We start from the raw sequence: 27,097 nt of genomic DNA, 5'->3' as shown, positions 1-27,097 counted from the left end.
TATAATGTATATGTGTGTGTGTGTGTGTCTGTGCGTGTGTGTCTGTATTTATAAGTGTGTGTGTTTAGGTGTTTGCATATGTTGTGATACGAAATCTCACAAGCGGTAATTCTAAGCCGCAAATGAAAAAGTATAAATAAGTATGTTTACTAAAGTATTTCTTATTCTTTATATATAAAATTCCTTTCTCTGTTCCCTATGTATTCTCAATGGCCCAGTGGTTAGGGCAGCGGACTCGCGGTCATAGGATCGCGGTTTCGATTCCCAGACCGGGCGTTGTGAGTGTTTATTGAGCGAAAACACCTAAAGCTCCACGAGGCTCCGGCAGGGGATGGTGGTGATCCCTGCTGTACTCTTTCACCACAACTTTCTCTTACTCTTACTGCCTGTTTCTGTTGTACCTGTATTTCAAAGGGCCGGCCTTGTCACTCTCTGTGTCACGCTGAATATCCCCGAGAACTACGTTAAGGGTACACGTGTCTGTGGAGTGCTCAGCCACTTACACGTTAATTTCACGAGCAGGCTGTTCCGTTGATTCGGATCAACCGGAACCCTCATCGTCGTAACCGACGGAGTGCTTCCCATGTATTCTCAAACAGGCTGACCGAATCAAATAAAATTTTACAAGGTTTCAGACCCCTTGACTATCAGCGTAATTTTTTTTTCATTTGGATTAAATGAAAATCCAACTGGCACTGGTTCAGCGTTACGTGTCAAAAGTGAATGAAAAAGATCTATATTGCAATGTGATATAATAGTTTCACTTTTATTCTTTCACCCTTAATTCTAATGTGATAACACTACGGCCATCGTGATTGGCCCAGAAATGAGTTATGAGTTAAGGATCGATTACGTTTAGTTAAGAAATAACGATAAAATGTTCTAGAGTGAAGAAGCACTCCGTCGGTTACGACGATGAGGGTTCCGGTTGATCCGATCAACGGAACAGCCTGCTCGTGAAATTAACGTGTAAGTGGCTGAGCACTCCACAGACACGTGTACTCTTAACGTATTTCTCGGGGATATTCAGCGTGACACAGAGAGTGACAAGGCCGGCCCTTTGAAATACAGGTACAACAGAAACAGGAAGTAAGAGTGAGAGAAGGTTGTGATGAAAGAGTACAGCAGGGATCACCACCATCCCTGCCGGAGCCTCGTGGAACTTTAGGTGTTTTCGCTCAATAAACACTCACAACGCCCGGTCTGGGAATCGAAACCGCGATCCTACGACCGCGAGTCCGCTGCCCTAACCACTGGGCCATTGCGCCTCCACCGTTCTAGAGTAGGGGGAGAGAGTTTATGTGAGTTAGAGAAGGGTAAAAGAAGGTTAAGAAAGAATGATAGAAAGACATTAATTATTTAGAAATATAAAGTCAAGAAATGTTATAAGCAAGATTGATCTGACTTACAGATTCTTTAATTCATGAAGATTTACAAAGGACTCTTTTTCAATTTTCGAGATCTTATTATCGTATAGATTGCTGTAAGAGAATACAGAATTGATATCATATAATATAGATGAGATTCGTTATAAAATTTTAAAATTTTACGTTTAATGAATTAAATACAGAAATATAAGAAATGGAAGTGAAAAAATTAGATGGTGAAGATGATAATGACGTGTGAAGAATATGATGATAACGATGAAAGTGGGTATTGATGATGATGGTGATGATGATGATGATGATGATGATGGTAATGATGATGATGATGATGATGATGATGATGATGATGATGATGGTGATAGTGATATTAATGGTGGTGGTGATGATGATGGAGGTCGAACTGACAATGTTGCTGTTGAGGATTATGTTGATGAGTGATAAAGATGATATTATCGTTGATGATGATGGTGGTGGTGGCAGCGGCGGCGGTGGTGGTGGTGGTGGTGGTGGTGGTGGTGGTGGTGGCGGCGGCGGCGGCGGTGGCGGTGGTGGTGGTGGTGGCGGTGGTGGTGGTGGTGGTGGTGGTGGAGGTGGTGGTGGTGGTGGTGGTGGTGGTGGTGGTGGCGGCGGCGGCGGCGGCGGCGGCGGCGGCGGCGGTGGCGGTGGTGGTGGTGGTGGTGGTGGTGGTGGTGATAATAAGTACTGATGGTACTGTCTGTTGTGATTATGGAGATGACAATGTAAAAAATAAATAATTCGAATAGTAGAGAAGGATGAGAAAAAGAAAAGTGAAGTCGAGTATAATTTGATAAATAAAAAGACGCATGTATACACACGCATATGTATATATATATATATATATATATATACTTGCATGTGTGTGTACATATATGTATATGCATTTGTGTCCATCCTTGCCTGTATATATGACTGTACTTATATATATATATATATATATATATATATAATATATATATATATATAATATATATATATATATATATATATATATATATATATATGAAATCCAGATATTCCTCGCATGCAGTACAATTAGTAGTGCTCAAGAGGTTTAAATTTGAGCGGATAAAGAAATGTAGGAATAAGTATAAAGTATTTTAAATATATGAAATACAAAAATTATGTATATATGTATACATATATAAAGGTTCGACTTTACAAATGATATACAGAATTAAATGGGATGAGGAAAAGTATTACAAATCCAACGTCTGTTTCTGGGGGCACGATGGTCCAAAATAATTTTTTAGAGATTGATTCTATCATAGGATCTAACGAGTTTCCGTTTTCATGGATTAGATCTGACGTTTGAAATGTTAAAGGAAAGAAGTTCAAACATCATCTTTGAACTTCTTTCTTTTAGCATTAGTAAAGCAAATTAAACGGAAACGTTCTCTGTGGGACAAACTCTTTGCTGTTCAGGCTCCCGCCGCGAGAAGCAACTGGATGCGAATCTGAACCCTCAGTCTGAGGAATAGTCTACTTTACTTCGAAGCTAGTAACATATTGTTATATCGCAATGCTACACAATGGCTGTGTGAGCTACGAACACTCGTCGCCACTGTTATGTCGCATGTTCGGATGACCTTTACTAAACTCTACTACTCTACTCGACTCTTTACAGCTGTGCTTTCACCGCTACTCAACTGCTCTCCCAACGTCTAGGCTTCTCCCTCTATATCTACGTATTGGGCTAGCCTACTTCGTCGCCTGGGGGCATCCACACAACACATATCGTCTTCTTTTACTATAACATAACATGGTATTTAAAGCTGTGAGATTTTCACCATAAGTTATTACACACATGTGAGTGAGAACACTTTGAGATATTTTTGGTATCTAACATATGTCAGATACTGCGAGTGCTGCTTCTGATTGGTCAATCCATGGTGATGACCCGAGGTCACGGTGACGGCACTACTTTTGTCATTCATAAGTTACAACTAAACGTGAAGAATTTAGTTATTGGGTTAATAAAATATGGTCGTTTATTCGTGTGTAATAAATAAAATACCAAACTCATTCCCTATGGATACCGTATTTATTACAACTCGTGGCTTGTAAATGTATCTAACTCGCTTTCGCTCGTTAGATACGTTTACAAGCCACTCGTTGTAATAAATACGGTATCCATAGGGAATGAGTTTGGTATTCGCTGAGAACATAACCAATGAGAGTTTAAAACACTGAAAGTGGAAAATATCAAAACGTTGTCTACTACTTACATATATTTAACTTTCGGAGGAATGAACTTTGGAATAGACATCAGTTTGCGATTTGTACAATTTAACCACTCAGATCCGTTACGTATACACATCCAAGAAATGTCTGAATCTGCACGAGTCTCAAAAGATAAACTCATGTATAATATCAACACAAATGTTAGCATTACTTGATGTCTTTGACTGGGCATATTTTCTGGCGTAGATTAATCTGTAAAATAAAGAAAAATACGAAATATCAGACACTTCAATATTATTTCATTCATATTGCAGATTCTTTTGAAGAACGAAGGTTGTTCCCTGTTTCGTAGGACGAATTTATCCTTGAATTCGTTTGCTTTCAATGTCATAATTAAAGTTATGGATCTTTTCCTTTTGGACGGCAGTTTTCAACACAATTTCTTGTTAACTAGAAATTGTGTTGAAAACTGCCGTTCAAAATGAAAAGATCCAAAAAATGTTTTATTTTGACACATTCTACCAGTATACGAAGTTTAAAAGTGTTTAGTTAACTAGAAATTGTGTTGAAAACTGCCGTTCAAAAGGAAAAGATCCGAAAAATGTTTTATTTTGACACATTCTACCCAGTATACGAAGTTTAAAAGTGTTTAGTTAACAATAAATTGTGTTGAAAACTGCCGTTCAAAAGGAAAAGATCCAGAAAATGTTTTATTTTGACACATTCTACCAGTATACGAAGTTTAAAAGTGTTTAGTTAACTAGAAATTGTGTTGAAAACTGCCGTTCAAAAGGAAAAGATCCGAAAAATGTTTTATTTTGACACATTCTACCCAGTATACGAAGTTTAAAAATGTATAGTTAACTAGAAATTGTGTTGAAAACAGCCGTTCAAAATGAAAAGATCCAAAAAATGTTTTATTTTGACACATTCTACCAGTATACGAAGTTTAAAAGTGTTTAGTTAACTAGAAATTGTGTTGAAAACTGCCGTTCAAAAGGAAAAGATCCGAAAAATGTTTTATTTTGACACATTCTACCCAGTATACGAAGTTTTAAAGTGCTTAGTTAACTAGAAATTGTGTTGAAAACTTCCGTTCAAAAGGAAAAGATCCAAAGTTATTATAAAACTGAATCTCGATAAGCCAATGAGAAGAATATAATAATAGATTAGGACTTTAATGATAATGATTAAGTGAAAATGTCAAATAAAAACTTAAGACCTATTACACACACATACACACACAAACATACACCCATGCACAGATACACACACACAGATACACACACATGATAAAGTATCAAAAATATATATAAATTATAGTTTAGTTCAACTGCGTTTCATAAATTATATATCCTTCCATTTTATTTATATTGTGTGGAAGCACTCCGTCGGTTACGACGACGAGGGTTCCGGTTGATCCGATCAACGGAACAGCCTGCTCGTGAAATTAACGTGTAAGTGGCTGAGCACTCCACAGACACGTGTACCCTTAACGTAGTTCTCGGGGATATTCAGCGTGACACAGAGAGTGACAAGGCCGGCCCTTTGAAATATAAGGTACAACAGAAACAGGAAGAAAGAGTGAGAGAAAGTTGTGGTGAAAGAGTACAGCAGGGATCACCACCATCCCCTACCGGAGCCTCGTGGAGCTTTAGGTGTTTTCGCTCAATAAACACTCACAACGTTATTTATATTGCAACATAATATAAAGATGTCCTCCTCTCCCTCCTCCTCCCCCTCAGGCACGTGACTGCCAGACAGCAACATCGATTGTGCATGCACTCGAACCGTATTGAGAGAAAAAAAATAATTGAATTGGAGTGATTAAAAGTATAAAAAGTCACTCAGTTATTTACACATATGTATGTTTCTACCTATCTATCTATTTATAAACTTTCGACACAAGTAAGTAACTCTCTGTACTTTCATTTGTGTGTTTTAAAGCACACACCCCAATAGAATCATGGTCAAGATTGGTTGTGTGAATGCGCGTGGCTTGGGGTCTCCTTGGAAACAAGGATACCTCCTAAATGACATCAAGTCACATGATTTGGGAATCATAGCCATAAGTGAGACCAGACTCCACGAGCCACGGGCCCTAAAGTCCATGTTTGGCGGACAGTTTAACATTTATTTCGCTCCCTGTCTGCCGAGGATGGGCGGTAGTGGCACCGCGGTACTTTTTCACAAGAGCCTGGATCTCGAAGTCAAGACGATATTCGTAGACCCGGATGTTGACGGCAGCAATGGGTGCGCTTTTCGACTCGTATCAGTCTACGCACCGCCCTTAACAGGTCGGGCGGATTTCTTTCGACGTCTAGAAGTATTCTTGGGAACGTCTCGTCCTTTACTCTTAGTGGGGGATTGGAATGCTACCTTGGACACGCATGTAGACTACGTGGGTAGAGACAGAAACAGAAGGGGATGCAAATGCCTCAGAGACCTGCTCAGACGATTCCAACTGTCTGACAGGTACCGACTCGACCACCCAAATGCACCAACGTGGACATGGAGCAACCGCAGTGGGTCGTCGAGATCGTATCTAGATAGGATACTGTGTAGGACAGTAGACAAGGATAACTTAGGATGTCCACAATTCCACACAGTCAGCTACACGGATCACAAATTGGTGACGTGTACGCTAGACTTAGATAAGGCACATAGACAGGGTCCTGGGTACTGGAAACTGAACGCATCATTCCCGTCCAGACAAGTTTTCAGAGACCGGATTAGCACACTAGTAAAGAGGGCTTTGACGGGAGCCATCATCAACAACAAATGGTGGTTTGCCCTCAAGAGAGCAGTAAAAGCAGAAGCGATTAGGTACAGCAAAGCACTAGCCATAGATAGAAATAGAGTAGAGGGTGAGCTAGTTAAGAAGCTAGAAGAGGCAATTAGAAGCGGCATCGCATCCGACGTTTTGGCGGCGAGGTTGGCCCTCGACCAACACTTCAACGCCAAACACGAAGGATGTGCTGTCAGAGCTAGGATGCGTGCTCTAAGGAACGAAGGTGTTGGAGCCGCGAGAGAGGCCCGGGTGGCAGAGGCGCAACAGGGCAACAAAGCCACCATTCGGTCACTGGTAGATGAACAGGGGCGCGAATTGCTCGAGCCAAGTAAAATGTGTGAGGCCTTTCAGCAGCATTTTGCCCGACTGTTCGGGACGAGTGGAGGGCAAGAACGTAGGGTAGACTTCAGTGCCTACCTACATAGCCTGCCACGACTCTCGACAAGAAAGGCAGGGTGCTGCGAAGGTGCCATCACGGCGGCGGAAGTGCGGGAAGCGATGGCAGAATGCTCGAGGGACAAATCACCGGGTTTGGATGGTCTACCCTACGAATTTTACTATTGTATGCCAGACTTGTTTGGAGACGTCTTGGCAGCGGTATACTACAACTGGCAGCAAAACGGGAGCATACCCGGTTTTGTGAGTCGAGGAGCTGTAACTCTGCTGAAGAAAGATCCAAACAAGGGAAACATTATAGATAACTTTAGGCCAATCACTCTGCTCAATTCAGACCTGAAAATTTTGACAAAGGTGTTAGCCAAGAGGTTGGCGCTTGTCATGGAGAAACTGGTCGACAACGCACAAACGTGCGCCGTGCCGGGCCGGAACATCCATGACAACCTCCATCTGATGCGCTACATCATAGACAGGGTAGTTAACGAACCTGGCATGGGTGGGGCCCTGATCAACTTGGATCAATCGAAAGCCTTTGATAGGGTAGACCATCGATACTTGGAGGCAGTCCTGAGAGCGGCTGGTTTCGGTCCCGTCTTCCGCGGCTGGATAGCTGCCTTGTACAGAGGCATCCGTTCGGTAATTCGCGTAAATGGACATCTATCGAGACCCTTCGACATTGCACGTTCGGTCCGTCAGGGATGCCCCCTCTCGGCGCTTCTATACGTATTGACTCTTGAGCCACTACTGCGGAAGCTGGCGACTCTGAGGGGCATCCCGCGAGAATTAGGATGCGGGACGAGCGTGTCTGCATACGCGGACGACGTCACCGTCATAGTGTCAAGCCACGAGCACATCGAGCGGGTCGGCGAGACACTGAAAGACTACGAAGCGGTGACAGGAGCAAAAATCAACCGGGAAAAGTCAGTGGGCTTGCGGCTCGGCACCTGGAGAAGCAAGCCCATGCCGTCCACCAGTACCTCCGTCGTGGGACGCTGGACAGACGGCCCGGTTGAGTTGCTCGGGGTCTGGTTCGGTCCGGACCTCCAAATGGAGAAGAACTGGAACGAGATAACGAGTAGGGTGGTCACTCTCGCCCAGCAATGGGCCGAGAGGAAACTGTCCCTAAAAGGTCGGGCGGAGGTGGTGAACGCGTACATCGCGTCCATCATCTACTACCGCCTGACCGTCGTACCTTGTCCCGACCCTACCATCACCAAACTAGAACGCATCCTCTTCCGCTTCTTGTGGAAAGGATGCGTCCCGATGGTCAGGCGATCCATTTGCTGTCAACACCCGTTAAAAGGAGGGCTGGGCATGCCGTGGTTGATGATGCGCAGACACGCGCTGAGACTGCGACATCTCCGGCTCTATGTAGACGACGGTGAACAGGTGTGGTCGCCGTTTGTGAGGCACGCATTCCCGCAACTCGTCTCCATGACCGAACTACAGTCGTGGATCAAAAAGAGGCCGAGGAAGGGCGAATGGCACCGCGAGTGTCGCGTTGCTCTCAAGCAACTCTGCCGTCCTGGGTCGACCTTGAGTGACTTCAACACAACCAAAGCATTCTATAGGGGATTAGTGGAGGGGAGGTACGACGACGAGCTCGGGGCAAACCTGGGCGTCGACGAGGAATACCTGACCCGCCTGTTTCAAACGACTTTCGGCCCGAGCCTATGGACAACTTCCAGAGATCCCTGGCCTGGCGGTGCTACCGAGAAGCGCTACCCGTTCGGGATAAGCTCTATAGGCATGGCTCGAGAAACACGGGGCCGACCTGCCCGAGATGCGGGCAGAGCGACGAAACCGCTCTGCACGCAATCGTGCAGTGTCCAGCAATTTCCCACCTGTGGGCTTATGTCGAACGACTGCTGTCACGTGTGGGACGTGTCGGTTTATCAGCCGAGTCTATCGTTAATATCGTCACGCCTCCTTCCTTCAAACGGGAAGGAAGAGCTATTTTTATCATACTTGTGGCTATGGCGAAAGAATGTATCTGGTGGACGCGTCTGAAAGGATTAGAGACAAACACTTTCCTCTCTGGTCAATCTCTCATCAACTTCTTCAAGTATCACTTGAAGAAAAAAGTGAGAGTAGAGAGGCAAGTTTTGTCTAGTGAATGTTTTAAAAAAAGATGGGTGAATGTAGCAAGGATGGCACGTATGAATGACGAAGCCACCTTGACTATGATTCTATGAACCGTAAAAATTAATACAGAGAGTTGCTTATTTGCAAAAAAAAAAAAAAAAAAAAATAACATGTGACTTCATTGACCGAGGTTACCATGGTCTTTTCCGTAGGCTTTTCTTTCCACGGGTAAACCTCACCTGTCCTCCCCTTTACACTTCATATTGACATTTCTGTGATAACGATCCCTATTGATCAATTTTTTCCTCTCCCCCTTTTTTTAACCCCCCCCTTTTTTTGTCCTCTTTCTCTCCTTTTACGATCCCTTTTGATCGACCCCCCCTTTTTTTTTATTTTATTTTTATTTTTTTTTTTACCTCCAAAAGAAAAGCTCTACCTTGTAATTTGTTCTATCTGTGTGCAGCCCTGTGTGGCTAATAAAGAAACATATCTATCTTAAAACTTTTTTTTTGTTTTTGTTCTGTTCTTCCCTTTTACGATCCCTCTTGATCGAAAACCTACGCAAACCCCCTTTTTTTCTTTTGTTTTTTTTGTTCTCTTCATCCCCCAAAAGAAAAGCTCTACCTTGTAACTTGTCCCATCTGTGTGCAGCCCTGTGTGGCCAATAAAGAAACTTATCTATCTTAAAACTATTAGCCTAGGTATATATCTATCTAGCTAGCTATTAGTCTATTTATGTGCCTGTCTATGTATGTTTCTATCTATCTATCTATCTATCTATCTATCTATCTATCTATCTATCTATCTATATATCTATCTATCTACCTATCTATTTATCTATCAATCTATTACCTATTTATGTGCCTGTCAAGGTATCTATCTATCTATCTATCTATCTATCTATCTATCTATCTATCTATCTACCTATCTATCTATCTACCTATCTATTTATCTATCAATCTATTACCCTATTTATGTGCCTGTCAAGGTATCTATCTATCTATCTATCTATCTATCTATCTATCTATCTATCTATCTATCTATCTATCTATCTATCTATCTATCTATCTGTCTGTCTGTCTATCTATCTATCTATCTATCTATCTATCTATCTACCTATCTATTTATCTATCAATCTATTACCCTATTTATGTGCCTGTCAAGGTATCTATCTATCTATCTATCTATCTATCTATCTATCTATCTATCTATCTATCTATCTATCTGTCTGTCTGTCTGTCTATCTATCTATCTAGCTAGCTAGCTTGCTAGCTATTAGTCTATTTATGTTCCTGTCTAGGTGTCTATGTAGCTAGTTAGCTATTAGTCTATTTATGTGCCTGTCTATGTATGTTTCTATCTATCTATCTATCTATCTATCTATCTATCTATCTATCTATCTATCTATCTATCTATCTATCTATCTATCAAGTTATCCGTCTGTTTGTCATTTTATATTTCATTTATCGTGTCTCAGTGCCTGCTTGTATATCTATTTGTCTGTCGGTCTGTCTCTCTGTTTCTATCTATGTATATGTGTATGTATTTATGTATGTCAGGTCACTCTTGAGTGCTACTAGTGACATGCAACCTAGTACGACCTATTGCGTGGTCGGATCGTCGGCGACTAAACTCCCAACTCCACCAGGCTGGCTTGGTGAGTAGGGTGATTTTTGCGGTGCGAAAAATACGACTCGTCAAAGGGCAGAGGAACTAATGAGTATTTTCGTCATATTTTAAAATTTTATGTCTGTTACTTTTCTATATTCTTTACATTTTTTCCTGCGTTTGTGAGCTGCTCCGCCTCGGACATCGGAATGATAATTAATCTTACCGTGGATTGTTCGGACGTCGTTTGGGTGGCTGCCACAAGATAACCTACCCTATGAGCAGGGGCGGGTAGAAGGTCTTTAACATTGGTTGGTACTCTACCTAGGAGAAAAAAAATCTCTAAAATAATTTCTAAGGTTTTCGAAGTTCCTGGTTTTGTCAATTCTCATGTTACCACGGTGAAAGTCTTCTTGGGTTAATAGGTGGGGTAGTGCAGTACACTCTACACCCACTTAAACATTTTTCACCTGCACAGGTACTACTTGTACACCAAGTCTTAGTACACCAAATCTTGTACACCAAATCATTTCGATAATGCCTAAAAGTCGACATTCTTGTTCTAACGTACCCTAAAAATTAAATGTTGCAAATTTCAAATAATCAAGCAATAAGCATAGATTCCATGACGCTATAGAAAGAGTCACTCTTGATCCAAACTATCTATTGGAAGATTTCTAAAGTATTTCAGGCTGCAAGTTTTCCAGGAGAATTTAAACCGTGTAATTCCAGTGAGAGGTTTTTAGACAAATCACCAAAAATTCATTATCTGCTTTTAGGAAAACAAAATTTATGCAACACAACTCTTTCTCAGTCCTTGAATCGCTACTCAAACGAAGCTTACGGAAAGCTGAAAGTGTAAGTACAGCCTGCTCTAACGAAAATTAAACAGGAATGGTAGAATGACAAATCAAAGGGGGCGCAAGAAGCAGCTAATAGAAATTATACTAAGGAATTGTACTCTTATGTTAATGAAGTATATTGTCCAAGGAAAATAGGGTGACCAGAAAAATTTGTAAACCTGACCAGAGCATTGCCTCAACATATTAAGTTAATTTTGGTGGTAGGCTTCCTGAATATTTTGCCGTGGAAAAGGGAGTAAAGCAAGAAGACATTGATGCATTTTGTAATATATTTCTTTACTACCCACAAGGGGCTAAACACAGAGGGGACAAACAAGGACAGACAAAGGGAATAAGTCGATTACATCGACTCCAGTGTGTAACTGGTACTTAATTTATCGACCCCGAAAGGATGAAAGGTAAAGTCGACCTCGGCGGAATTTGAACTCGGAACGTAACGACAGACGAATGCGGCTACGCATTTCGTCCGGCGTGCTAACGTTTCTGCCAGCTCGCCACCTTGTAATATATTTTGTAATATATTTTGGTGTCATACTGTCACAGGACTTTCAAAACTCCGAGGAGGTTACTTACATAAAATATCGCAGAACAGGGAATGTTTTTAATCTGACCAGACGGAAATTCGAAACAGAGGTTTTTACTTCACTCGTTACGAGACTCTTGTATGCCGACAATTGCGATCTAGTTAGTCACTCTGAAACAGGCCTGCAATCTCTTGTATCTACATTTGACTCAGCTTCTGATGATTTTGGTTTCACCATCAACCTGAAAAAAAGACAGTTATGATGTATCAACCTGCGTGTGGTTCTATTTTGCAGCCGCACTAAAAGTTTCCTTAAGGGTAAGTTACTTGAGGTGTTTGACTCTTTCATCTATCTCGGAAGCTCTGTATAGAATGATGGAAATATGAACACAGAAATACATCTGTGAATTAAAAGGGTAGCTTGGACTCACACCTTTGGCACCAGCGTCATATAAATGACAAAAGAAAATTGATTCTTTACAAATAGTTTGTTTTACCATGCCCGTTGTATTCCAATGAAACATGAACCTGTTGCGAAAATCACCTCAAATTGTTGGAAAGGTTCAAATCTCATTTGCGGCCCCATGAAAAACAAACCCCCACCAACTCTACCAATCGATCTGTGTATGCCTTCTGTATGCCATAAGGTATGTGAATCGAACGGGGATCTCAAATAACATTTAAGGATCCACAAAGATCAGAACTTAACTGCAGCTATTTGTGGTCCAAGTTAAATATTCAAGTTATGTTGGTGTCTTTTCAATACATTATCTGGTTTTAAAGGGTACAACAGGTATCACGATAGATCTACAGTAGAAGAGATGGTCAGATTCTGCATAAGGAGTAGACAGCGATCATGTATCTATGTCATTGCTTGAGATTTATTTCAAGATTTCTAGCCAATACAGAAAGAGCAGGCTTCTAACCTATATTCAAGACCCCTTCATTGGAATTTCGACATCGAAATGCAGGGTATTTTTGTATGTATGTATGTATGTATTTGTGAAGATCTGTACGTTTTGCTCTATGCATGTGTCTTCATGCATATAGTTACATATATAGACATGCTCATACATATTTAAATGATAAACTTCTGGAAGGTTTTACGGATTTGTACTGTTCCAGTGATGGATCGGATCTGTAGTCTTTGCAAATAGCATTCTCCTTTCTGGTTTTGAGAAGCCTAATTTTTCAAAATTTGTATTTAGGCAATGTGTTAGATATACCAGGGATTCAATAATTATAGGCATAAACCTAAACTTCTAATCTGGATAAAGTAACAGCAGATTTCTTAATAGTTCAATGTAGGTGTTATTCACTGATCTTCAACTTTATGTTAACATCCGCTGGGCAGATAATTTCAACCACTGTGCACAGTTTCTCTTCTCTAACCGAAATCATTATATCAGGTCTACTGTGCTTACATTTTATTGAGATATTCACTCGGTCAGACTTCACTCGGAGTGGTTATGGCTTCTACTATACAGTGGGTTCTTATATCGTTGTTCTCGGAGTTATTCTTCCGACGGATTTTATTATAGAGTGTCCTAGCTACCGCATCATGTATCATCGGTAGATAATACCGTGATTACAGTTTTGGACAATTGCTTATGATGTGACTGATATCTTCAGTGTTAACTCTACAAAATCTGCATCGGTTGTCACATTTTACTGCTTTTCCAGCATTTCATTTCTATCCCGATTAGGCATCAAGTACTTGGTTGACATTTCCGGTTCCTGGATTACAAACACATACCCTTTAAAAGTGGGAGGTAGTAAGCCAGTTATTGCTCTATGATAAACTGCTTTGATGATCGATGTTACTATCGTCTCGGATCCTTCTGTTATCTTATCCATGCAGTCTTCTCATATAGGCTCATCCTTTCATCTGATGATGCGTTGTGGTAGAGTCATGCGACCTCTTTGGACATGTTTCTAGGTTATCAGACGAAGAATGTTGCTTAAGGAGCTGGCTTCCAAGTCTTATGATGTTACCAGCCTCATGTATACAAACTTCGTCAAGGGATGCACTTCGACATTTGTTGTTTAAAATATGTTGCTGGAGGATATGATACGACATTCAAAGGTATTTTGGATCGATAATAAGCGTCTGCCACCTTGTTTTCTGTTTTAGGTATAAGCGGACTACATTACTGTTTATGTGGAAATAATGTGTGCGTGTTAGTATTTTTCGGGTCTTCACCTCAATGACTTGGATCTCATCAAGCATCCGATCAAGCAGCCCAAATGTTTTATGAGTACTGACACAGCAAACAAATTTATTTTCTTTTATTGTTTTATTGAATGCAGAGAGTTCTCAGGTCCAAATTTTCTTTATTCAACTGAAATATTCTTTAGTGACACGTGTTTTGTTACCGGTGCCATTGTAAGATATGTTTTTCATCAAAAGTAGAAAAGTAGAGCCCACAGTAATAAATAGGTAGGAGCGGTGCAGCCGGAGGGTAATATATATATATATATATATATAACGATATATAGTGTATATTTATACACATAAGGAATCCACTTGTAGGGAATTCAACACATTAGAAAGAACAGCTAGGTTCTGTAAAGCACAAAAATAACGGATAAAATCGACAGGAATAAATTTGGAAATGACAAACATTTACCATCTAGTATATATATATATATATATATATATATATATAATATATATATATATATATATGGAGAGAGAGAGAGAGAGAGAGAGAGAGAGAGAGAGAGAGAGAGAGAAGAACCCACATATGTTTCGTTATTTATACGTACATGTGTATTAGTTATATATCAATAGGTAGAAATATAGAGACGGAGTGGAGGAGTGAGAAACATTCAGATTTATTTCTTTATTGCCCACAGGGGGCGAAACATAGAGGGGACAAACAGGGACAGACAAAGGGATTAGGTCGATTACATCGACCCCAGTGCGTAACTGGTACTTAATTTTTCGACCCCGAAAGGATGAAAGGCAAAGTCGGCCTCGGCGAAATTTGAACTCAGAACGTAACGGCAGACGAAATACCTATTTCTTTACTACCCACAAGGGGCTAAACACAGAGAGGACAAACAAGGACAGACAAACGGATTAAGTCGATTATATCGACCCCAGTGCGTAACTGGTACTTATTTAATCGACCCCAAAAGGATGAAGGGCAAAGTCGACCTAGGCAGAATTTGAACTCAGAACGTAACGGCAGACGAAATACCTACTTCTTTACTACCCACAAGGGGCTGAACACAGAGGGGACAAATAAGGACAGACAAAGGAATTAGGTCGATCACTTCGACCCCAGTGCGTAACTGCTACTTAATTTTTCGACCCCCGAAAGGATGAAAGGCAAAGTCGGCCTCGGCGGAATTTGAACTCAGAACTTAACGGCAGACGAAATACCTCTGAGCATTTCGCCCGGTGTGCTAACGTTTCTGCCAGCTTGCCGCCCTAACATTCAGATCACTGGATCACATGCGCGCGCGCGTGTGTGTGTGTGTATTTAAATGTGAAGTCCTAAAAGAAAAGTAACAAATACTGACTCACCTCTATAACGTCGGATCCAAATATAACTACAAATGTAATCTTTTCAATATCCATATACTTTTTAAACGCATAACACACACTCGCCTCTTCTTTCTCTTCATATAATACTATTCTCTAAAATCGCAGCTGTATCCGATAAGCATACTGAATACAGTGTCCCACTTGTAATTACGCTCTAAGTGTTTTGTTTTCCAACATCAACGACAGGATCTCCTCTACATGTCAAGTGCCATGTTAGTCTTTCTGTTGGTTTTCTAATTGTTTTCGTCATTTGAATGAATTTTCAAAAACTTGTCTATATTTCAATGAATTTCGAGCGTCCTCAAACACACCCACGGCCAGCTGTGTGAGACATTGACGTAAACCTTCCATCAATCTATCCATCTACCAGCTAAATTGTTCTTTCATTCTTATATTTATCTATCTATATATAGCAAGGCAGCGAGCTGGCAGACACGTTAGAGCGCCGGGCGAAATGCTTAGCGGTAATTCTTCTGTCTTCACATTCTGAGTTCAAATTCCGCCGAGGTCGACTTTGCCTTTCATCCTTTCGGGGTCGATAATTAAAGTACCAGTTACGCACTGGGGTCGATTTAATCGACTTAATCCCTTTCTCTGTCCTTGTTTGTTCCCTCTATGTTCAGCCCCTTGTGGGCAGTAAAGAAATAGGTATTTAGTCTGCCGTTACGTTCTGAGTTCAAATTCCACCGAGGTCGACTTTGCCTTTCATCCTTTCGGGGTCGATAAATAAAGTACCAGTTTCGCACTGGAGTCGATGCAATCGACTTAATCCCTTTGTCTTCCTTGTTTTTCCCCTCTGTGTTTAGCCCCTTGTGGGTTGTAAAGAAACAGGTATTTCGTCTGTCGTTACGTTCTGAGTTCAAATTCCGCCGACGTCGACTTTTACTTTCATCCTTTTGGGGTCGATAAATAAAGTACCAGTCACACACTGGGGTCGATGTAATCGACTTAATCCCTTTGTCTGCCCTTCTTTGTCCCCTCTATGTTCAGCCCCTTGTGGGCAATAAAGAAATATGTATATAGCAATTCCCTTTGATTTCTTTCTACATCCTTTTTGCTCAACTGCCAATAGATTTTCATTTTGCAGAAAATTATATACTTCTCCTATGAGACAGGTTAATAATTTCTAGAGTATTGGTCAATAAATATTAGGTCTATAATTGGTGACATCCTCTCTCTTGTCTCTATCATTTAGCTTCGGCAAACGTAAGGCAATGGGCAACCCGGGGAAATTCTAGATTTCGATTGACAATGTTCAGAAGTGATATCGTTAAGCAAATAGACATAACTAAATCAGTGTGTGTGTGTGTATCCTTATTTCTTATTTCTTCACTGGCCACAAGGGGCTAAACACAGAGGGGACAAACAAGGACAGACAAACGGATTAAGTCGATTACATCGACCCCAATGCGTAACTGGTACTTATTTAATCGACCCCGAAAGGATGAAAGGCAAAGTCGACCTCGGCGGAATTTGAACTCAGAACGTAGCGGCAGACGAAATACCTATTTCTTTACTGCCCACAAGGGGCTGAACACAAAGGGGACAAACAAGGACAGACAAACGGATTAAGTCGATTACATCGACCCCAATGCGTAACTGGTACTTATTTAATCGACCCCGAAAGGATGAAAGGCAAAGTCGACCTCGGCGGAATTTGAACTCAGCTCGTAACGGCAGACGAAATACCGCTATGCATTTCGCCCGGCGTGCTAACGTTTCTTCCAGCTCGCCGCCTTGATACACACATGCGTGTGTGTGTGTGTGTGTGTGTGTGTGTGTGTGTGTGTGTGGTGTGTGTGTGTGTGTGTGTGTGTGTGTGTGAGTGTGTGTGTGTGTGTGTGTGTGTGTGTGTGTGTGTGTGAGTGTGTGTGTGTGTGTGTGTGTGTGTGTGTGTGTGAGTGTGTGTGTGTGTGTGTGAGTGTGTGTGTGTGTGTGTGTGTGTGTGTTGTGTGTGTGTGTGTGTGGTGTGTGTGTGTGTGTGTGTGTGTGTGTGTGTGTGTGTGTGTGTGTGTATCCTTTACGCATGAATATTGTGATTAAAACATTTCGAACGATCGTCTAAGTAAACATCTTTGATAAGGAAAAGTTTTCTTAAAACTAACGTTACAAGCTAAAACTTGAACGATGAGCAACAAGCATACTATACACATATATGTGAATGGAAAGTTATCTACTTAGCGACATTAAATTTGAACTAGAAATTATTTGCAAAGTATGTATACGTATAAAGAAACGCTTTCTAATAGATGTATCAATACTAACACTGGAGGCGCAATGGCCCAGTGGTTAGGGCAGCGGACTCGCGGTCGTAGGATCGCGGTTTCGATTCCCAGACCGGGCGTTGTGAGTGTTTATTGAGCGAAAAACCTAAAAGCTCCACGAGGCTCCGGCAGGGGATGGTGGTGATCCCTGCTGTACTCTTTCACCACAACTTTCTCTCACTCTTACTTCCTGTTTCTGTTGTACCTGTATTTCAAAGGGCCGGCCTTGTCACTCTCTGTGTCACGCTGAATATCCCCGAGAACTACGTTAAGGGTGCACGTGTCTGTGGAGTACTCAGCCACTTACACGTTAATTTCACGAGCAGGCTGTTCTGTTGATCGGATCAACCGGAACCCTCGTCGTCGTAACCGACGGAGTGCTTCCATTCCAATACTAACACAGCTGAACAGTATATTAAGTGAATATTGACCTGCTCGCTTAGCCAGTAGGGTGGCATCATTTGAAGGCTAAAACAATGCGAAGCGCATTGTGACCAGCGATGTGTAGCAGCATCTGATGGCCTGGTCAGTCACGGTGATCACGATGATATTAAGTGAATATATTGTCTAACGAAGAGTTTTCCTGAACAAAATCCTAATCAGCCAAACGAGCTGAAATTTGACCAACCCATGAAGTGACTACACATACATATAAGTGACTGGTTACATGGTGAACGTATCCATTTAATGCTGTTCGAAACCTTTCATATTTTATATGGAAAATATTGATATTTCACATATTTTTTGTTAAAATTAATAATGGATCGATAGCAGGTAGACAACAGAAAATTGAAAGCACGCAGTGACGTACATAAATACATGCATACATACATACATACATACATACATGCATACATACATACATGCATACATACATACATACATACTTACATACATACATACATACATGCATACATACATACATACATACATGCATACATACATACATACATACATGCATACATACATACATGCATACATACATACATACATACATACATGCATACATACATACATGCATGCATACATACATACATACATACAAACATGCATACATACATGCATACATACATGCATACATACATGCATGTATGCATACATACATACATGCATACATACATGCATACATACATACATACATACATACATACATGCATGCATACATACATACATACATACATACATACATGCATACATACATACATACATACATACATACATGCATACATACATACATGCATACATACATACATACATACATACTTACATACATACATACATACATGCATACATATATACATACATACATGCATACATACATACATACATACATACATGCATACATACATACATACATGCATACATACATACATACATACATGCATACATACATACATGCATGCATACATACATACATACATACATACATGCATACATACATGCATATATATATACATGCATACATACATACATGCATACATACATACATACATGCATACATACATGCATACATACATACATACATACATACATACATACATGCATACATACATACATACATACATACATACATACATACATACATACATGCATACATACATACATACGTACATACATACGTACATACATACGTACATACATATGTACGTACATACATACATACGTACATACATACGTACGTACATACATACATACATACATACATACATACATGCATACGGCCATGCATATACATTCATGTTTATGTATTTGCTTAAATGCGTGGTGCGCGTGCGTGTTTGCGTACATTATTATATACTCTTTTACTCTTTTACTTGTTTCAGTCATTTGACTGCGGCCATGCTGGAGCACTGCCTTTAGTCGAACAAATCGACCCCGGGACTTATTCTTTGGAAGAAGTATTCTTTGGAAGCCTAGTACTTATTCTATCGTTCTCTATTGCCGAACCGCCAATTTACGGGGACGTAAACACACTAGCATCGATTGTCAAGCGATGTTGGCGGAGGGGGGACAAACGCAGACACACAAACATATACACGCACATACACATACACACACACACACATATATATATATATATATATATATATATATATATATATATATATACGACGGGCTTCTTTTCAGTTTCTGTCTACTAAATACACTCACAATGCTTTGGTCGGCCCGAAGCTATAGTAGGTGACACTTGCCCAAGGTTCCACGCAGTGGGAATGAACCCGGAAACATGTGGTTGGTATGCAAACTACTTACCACACAGCCACTTATATATACCGAAAGGCAGAAGGAACGCTAGTATAATGAACATCGAATTACTGATCGTAAATGTCCCAGATTTTAAAATCCAAAGTATGAAAGTACTTCCATAGAAAAAGAGTTGGTTACAAGAATTGTGTAACTCGAGTGTATGACATTACATATCATCGATATCTATATATATAAAACTGTAGTTGTGTGAGTGTCTGTCCCCTTCGATTTAGATTCCTAACTACTCCCACATTTTGCGGTGCAGTTTAACCAAATTCGGGTATCTTATAGTCGTAATTCATATCGAGCCCTTCTGGCTATTAGCGCGCGTCTACGATGAGTCTACTATTTTAAAAATAATTTAACATCATTTTTTATTCCATTTTAATGCATATTTTTTCGTGTGTCGATGGCGGCGGAGTTGGCGTCCATGGTCACACCTGCACCTGTTTGCTTCTCCCCCTTCTTCCCTCCCTCGTGAAGTTGTGGGGAAGGGAGTGTAAGGAAATCAACGTCGTAAAGCGTTGTCAAGGAGACCAGCGTTCTTTTAGAACAACGACTTCATGGCTTGAAGACACCAAAACAGAAATGGCTAAGAAAGCCCGAATTGGCATCCATAAGGGGAGTAACTCTCTAAAAATGCTTATATAGTTATTTCCCTTACAAACCCGAGCAACGCCGGGCGATACTGCTAGTTCTTAATATGATGGTTTTATATACGTTAACCGAAATAAATCTTGCAAAGCAGATATTTATTCCTTGATAGTTTTCTACAATCTGTTTAAAAAAGGCCTCGACTCTTTGATGCAACAATGTGTATTTCGCAGAAGGGTGTGCGTATCGATGCAACGATTGACATCGAACATGCAGAAATTATAATGAATACATAAGCAGAAACGAAATATATCAAAACTTTGAAGAGGCGATTATTTCCTACAGAACAACTAGTTGTATATATGCGATTCGTTTAGTTACAGACTAATATTTATGCGTATGGCAAGGCGGGAAATCGTTTTATATATATATATATATGTGTGTGTCTACATATATGTATATATATATATATATATATATATAAAAGTTTAAAAAATATATACAAATTGGGACAAGAACGTGAAGTATTTAGAAGACGACGCAAAAAACACGGACGGGACATTCGAAGCCCTCAATCATCAGTCAAGAACCGGATCATCTTCGCAATTTCGGCTGATTAATCTTGAGATTGCTCCGATCTGGGCAGCCCCCAAGGGAAATCTAAGCCAAGATTCCTTAGAAGAAAGCCTCGAATGTATATATATATATATATATATATATATATACATATATAAAGTTAATCCAAACATGAAAACACAAAGAGAAAACACAACAACACGAGGACGTGGAACAAATATAGTATTATTGGACGCTCAGGAAGGAAGGGAAGAAGGAGGGTATAACGTTTCGAGCGGAGCTCTTCGTCGGAAACACAGGAGAAGGAAAGATCCAGAGAAGGGAAGACAGAGGAAAAAAATCGCCAACGGTATATATATATATATATATATATATATATATATATATATATATATATATATATATATATATATATACATACAGGTATATAAATACATATATACATACATATGTTTTCCTGTTTATATGAATTTATGTATATGGAGAGAGGTAAAAAGATAGATAGGGAGAGACAGGGAGAAAGAGAGTGAGAGATATAATAAAACATACGTGCAGTTGTTTGTATATTTAAATATTAAATCTTAAAGGAAAAGTATCAAAAATTCACTGACCTCTACAATACTGGAACCAAATATCAATTCAATTGTAATTTTCTTCAATATTTATGTCTCTCAAGCACTGAATACTATTTCGACTGCTCTGTTTCCTCATATACGCTTATTGTCTGAAACTGCAGGTGTATCCGATTAGCACTCTGAATACAATGCCCAATTGTATTTAGTGTCTAAGCGTTTTGTTTTTTCACATCAGCGGCAGTGTCTCCGGTTGATGCATGTTATTGGATGATGTTGAGTAGTGGCTAATATAAAAGAAAGATTGTGTATCTGTCTACTCCGATTTACATTCCTAACTACTCCCACATTTTGCGGTGCAGTTTAACTCTTATAGTCGTGATTCATATCGAGCCCTTCTGGGTATTACCGCGCGTCTACGATGAGTCTACGATTTTAAAATAATTTACCATCATTTTTTTCCATTTTAATGCATATTTTTTTAAATATAAGGTAAGTAACTCTCTAAAAATGTCTACGATGAGTCAACGATTTATAAAAAAAAATTTACCATAATTTTTTTTTCCATTTTTAATGCATTTTTTGCTATTTTTTGGCTATAACTCTCTAAAAATGCTTTATAGTTATTTCCCTTACAAACCCGAGCAACGTCGGGCGATACTGCTAGTATGAAATAAAAACTCTTACATTTCTTCGCCATTTTTCTGAATGGCTTTTTTTTTTACTGTATGTTCCTTATGTACAATACATTTTGTCGGAAGTGATTAACAACTAAATAATTTATAATAGGGATAATCTTAATTTAAAAAATACAGATGGACAGAATTTGTGGAAGCACTCCGTCGGTTACAACGATGAGGGTTTCAGTTGATCCGATCAACGGAACAGCCTGCTCGTGAAATTAACGTGTAAGTGGCTGAGCACTCCACAGACACGTGTACCCTTAACGTAGTTCTCGGGGATATTCAGCGTGACACAGAGAGTGACAAGTCCGGCCCTTTGAAATACAGGTACAGCAGAAACAGGAAGTAAGCGTGAGAGAAAGTTGTGGTGAAAGAGTACAGCAGGGATCACCACCATCCCCTGCCGGAGCCTCGTGTAGCTTTTAGGTGCTTTCGCTCAATAAACACTCACAACGCCCGGTCTGGGAATCGAAACGGTGATCCTACGACCGCGAGTCTGCTGCCCTAACCACTGGGCCATTGCGCGGACAGAATTAGAGAAGGTATGGCGTAAACTTTTTAAAAAATCAAAATTTTGTCAGAAGAATTTTACAATCTATATTATTATATTAATTTAGATATGTACAATCCTTTATCTTTACTGACCCCAGCACTTCTCTGTCCACAAGAAGAGGCCAATTTCTCACTTTCTTCTGATGTATTGATAATTTTATCCCATCCTTCCTGAAGTTTTTCTTGTAACATTTTGCTGGTCAATGCTTTCTGATCTTATATCATGTCCCTATCAGCGATTAAAGTGTTAATATGTTTCGGATTATAAAGAGAATTGAGCATCAATATCATCAACAAGATTCATACAGAGACAGGTTGTTCAGTAAGAAAATAATTCCAGAAACGTCTTTCTCGGACTAGGAGAGACAGTGAAATGTCAAGCACACTTTTCTGTAGTGGATTAATAGACATTATATGCGGAGGATAAGGCGGTGAGCTGGCAGAAACGTTAGCACGCCGGGCGAAATGCTTAGCAGTATTTCGTCTGCCGCTACGTTCTGAGTTCAAATTCGGCCGAGTTGGAGATGACCTCATAGCTGGCACATACTGTAGAACAACGTTTTTGTTTATGGCCACATTCACATGAATATGTATCCGGATCAAATGCCTAACACCTGCAGCAAAAAATCATTGCCATCCCATTAAACACCCACCTCCAATCATCACTGATTTCTTTGTGTATTTATGAATCAATGTTTCACTTTTACGACGTCACAAGTATTGTCTACCATCGGTGAGAACTAAATTGAGCTTCTTTCCATTACTGAAAGACGCATGCGACCAGTTGTCGTCCGTCCAAAGAATTTGCTATTGGGAAAGTCGAAACTCACTTTTCCGTTCTTCATATTGATGAAAAGTTTACTGGTGAGGAAATAAGTACCAGTTACACACTAGGGTCGGTATAATTGGCTTAATCCCTTCCACCAAATTTGATGCATTGTGCCTCCAGCAGAAAGGATTATTAATATGAAGATTAAGGCGCCGAGCTGGCAGAATCGTTAGCACGCCAGGCGAAATGCTTAGCGTATTTCGTCCGTCTTTACCTTCGGAGATTAAATTACACCGATGTCGACTTTGCCTTTCATCCTTTCTGGGCTGATAATATTAGTACCAGTTACACACTGGGGTCTATGTAATCGACTTAATCTCTCACCCCCAAATTTGATGGAGGCCATGTGCTTCCAGTAGAAAGTATTATTAATATGAAGCTTGCCTCAGAAATCTAACTAGCAAATTGTAAATCTATTCTCAGACTGTCTTGTAAATATTATCGAGAAATGCAGCGAGTATTCGATGCAAGTTTGGTATATGGCATTATAGTCTTAATATGGTGGTTGGATAATCATTAACAGAAATCGAACTCGCAAAGTAAACATTTATTCTTTGTTTGTTTTCTACATTTGTTTGAAAAATGCCTAGAGTATTTGATGACGTTCATTTGCGAGCATATCGATGAGGAAATTCACATACATAATAGTAAAATTAAATACTGTTTCTTTACTACCCACAAGGGGTTAAACACAGAGAGGACAAACAAGGACAGACAAACGGATTAAGTCGATTATATCGACCCCAGTGCGTAACTGGAACTTAATTTATCGACCCCGAAAGGATGAAAGGCAAAGTCGACCTCGGCGGAATTTGAACTCAGAACGTAACGGCAGACGAAATACCTATTTCTTTACTACCCACAAGGGGTTAAACACAGAGAGGACAAACAAGGACAGACAGACGGATTAAGTCGATTATATCGACCCCAGTGCGTAACTGGTACTTAATTTATCGACCCCGAAAGGATGAAAGGCAAAGTCGACCTCGGCGGAATCTGAACTCAGAACGTAACGGCAGACGAAATACCTATTTCCTTACTACCCACAATGGGCTAAACATAGAGGTGACAAACAAGGACAGCCAAAGGTATTAAGTCGATTACATCGACCCTAGTGTGTAACTGGTACTTAATTTATCGACCCCGAAAGGATGAAAGGCAAAGTCGACCTCGGCGGAATTTGAACTCAGAACGTAACGGCACACGAAATACGGCAACGCGCTTCGCCCGGCGTGCTAATGTTTCTGCCAGCTCGCCGCCTTCAGGCCACAAATAATAGTAAAATTAAATATATCCAATGTTTGAAGAGATGGTTGTTTTCTAGAGAAGACGGAGATGGGGAAGGCGACTCATTTAGTTACAGACCAAGACTAATATTTCAGTGTAAGGTAAGGTTTCGAAATTGAAGAATCTTTAACGCGGCAGGCAAATTGCTCGGTGACATTTTGTGACGTTCTAAATTCTGCCGATGTCGATATTACCTTCCCTTGTTTCAAGGTCGATAAAATAAGGACCAGTTGTGCACTGTAGCCTATGTAACCAACTTACTCCCCACCACCCGAAACTAAATCCCTGGTGTCAAATTGTGAAAGCAGTATCTGCATGTATGGTAATATCTGTATAAAGACAAATGAAGGGCTGTGACTTTGGTGGAGTTGGAGGGAAAGCGGGAATGTTCCAAAGGATTCAAGATTTAGAGTATGCATTGGTAAATTGCGGCCCTCGTCGAGTTTCTGGGTTACTAATTTCATACTAAGACAAATAAAATTTCTTACTACGACAAATATAATTTCATACTACGACAAATAAAATTTCATACTACGACAAATAAAATTTCATACTACGACAAATAAAATTTCATACTACGACAAATAAAATTTCATACTAAGGCAAATAAAATTTCATACTAAGGCAAATAAAATTTCATACTACGACAAATAAAATTTCATACTAAGGCAAATAAAATTTCATACTACGACAAATAAAATTTCATACTAAGGCAAATAAATTTCATACTACGACAAATAAAATTTCATACTGAGACAAATAAAATTTCATACTACGACAAATAAAATTTCATACTACGACAAATAAAATTCATACTAAGGCAAATAAAATTTCATACTACGACAAATAAAATTTCATACTGAGACAAATAAAATTTCATACTACGACAAATAAAATTTCATACTAAGGCAAATAAATTTCATACTACGACAAATAAAATTTCATACTACGACAAATAAAATTTCATACTAAGGCAAATAAAATTTCATACTACGACAAATAAAATTTCATACTGAGACAAATAAAATTTCATACTACGACAAATAAAATTTCATACTACGACAAATAAAATTTCATACTAAGGCAAATAAAATTTCATACAACGACAAATAAAATTTCATACTGAGACAAATAAAATTTCATACTACGACAAATAAAATTTCATACTACGACAAATAAAATTTCATACTAAGGCAAATAAAATTTCATACTACGACAAATAAACTTTCATACTACGACAAATAAAATTTCATACTGAGACAAATAAAATTTCATACTACGACAAATAAAATTTCATACTAAGGCAAATAAAATTTCATACTACGACAAATAAAATTTCATACTACGACAAATAAAATTTCATACTGAGACAAATAAAATTTCATACTATGACAAATAAAATTTCATACTACGACAAATAAAATTTCATACTAAGGCAAATAAAATTTCATACTACGACAAATAAAATTTCATACTACGACAAATAAAATTTCATACTACGACAAATAAAATTTCATACTAAGGCAAATAAAATTTCATACTACGACAAATAAAATTTCATACTACGACAAATAAAATTTCATACTGAGACAAATAAAATTTCATACTACGACAAATAAAATTTCATACTACGACAAATAAAATTTCATACTAAGGCAAATAAAATTTCATACTACGACAAATAAAATTTCATACTACGACAAATAAAATTTCATACTACGACAAATAAAATTTCATACTAAGGCAAATAAAATTTCATACTACGACAAATAAACTTTCATACTACGACAAATAAAATTTCATACTGAGACAAATAAAATTTCATACTACGACAAATAAAATTTCATACTAAGGCAAATAAAATTTCATACTACGACAAATAAAATTTCATACTACGACAAATAAAATTTCATACTGAGACAAATAAAATTTCATACTACGACAAATAAAATTTCATACTACGACAAATAAAATTTCATACTAAGGCAAATAAAATTTCATACTCCGACAAATAAAATTTCATACTACGACAAATAAAATTTCATACTGAGTCAAATAAACTTTCATACTAAGGCAAATAAAAT

The 27,097-nt window shown here is 39.2% G+C and overlaps 1 protein-coding gene across 1 annotated transcript in view; it reads right to left on the bottom strand.

The window, feature by feature from the left end:
- The window catches only part of LOC115224955, an 86,689-nt gene extending 70,919 nt beyond the window's left edge, over window positions 1-15,770 (bottom strand). Inside the window, exons 1-3 of the mRNA XM_036513865.1 lie at window positions 15,389-15,770; window positions 3,632-3,839; window positions 1,410-1,481 (exon numbers count right to left, since the gene is read on the bottom strand). Of these exons, the coding sequence (XP_036369758.1) occupies window positions 1,410-1,481; window positions 3,632-3,819 (260 nt within the window). The 5' untranslated portion in view covers window positions 3,820-3,839; window positions 15,389-15,770. The remainder of the gene's footprint in view (window positions 1-1,409; window positions 1,482-3,631; window positions 3,840-15,388) is intronic.
- Window positions 15,771-27,097: the final 11,327 nt, after the last annotated feature.

The sequence above is a fragment of the Octopus sinensis genome, linkage group LG27 (assembly GCF_006345805.1).
Source record: "Octopus sinensis linkage group LG27, ASM634580v1, whole genome shotgun sequence".
Lineage (NCBI taxonomy): Eukaryota > Metazoa > Mollusca > Cephalopoda > Octopoda > Octopodidae > Octopus > Octopus sinensis.
Note: the sequence above shows the minus strand (reverse complement) of the source record. Positions and strands in the feature narration are given on the sequence as shown.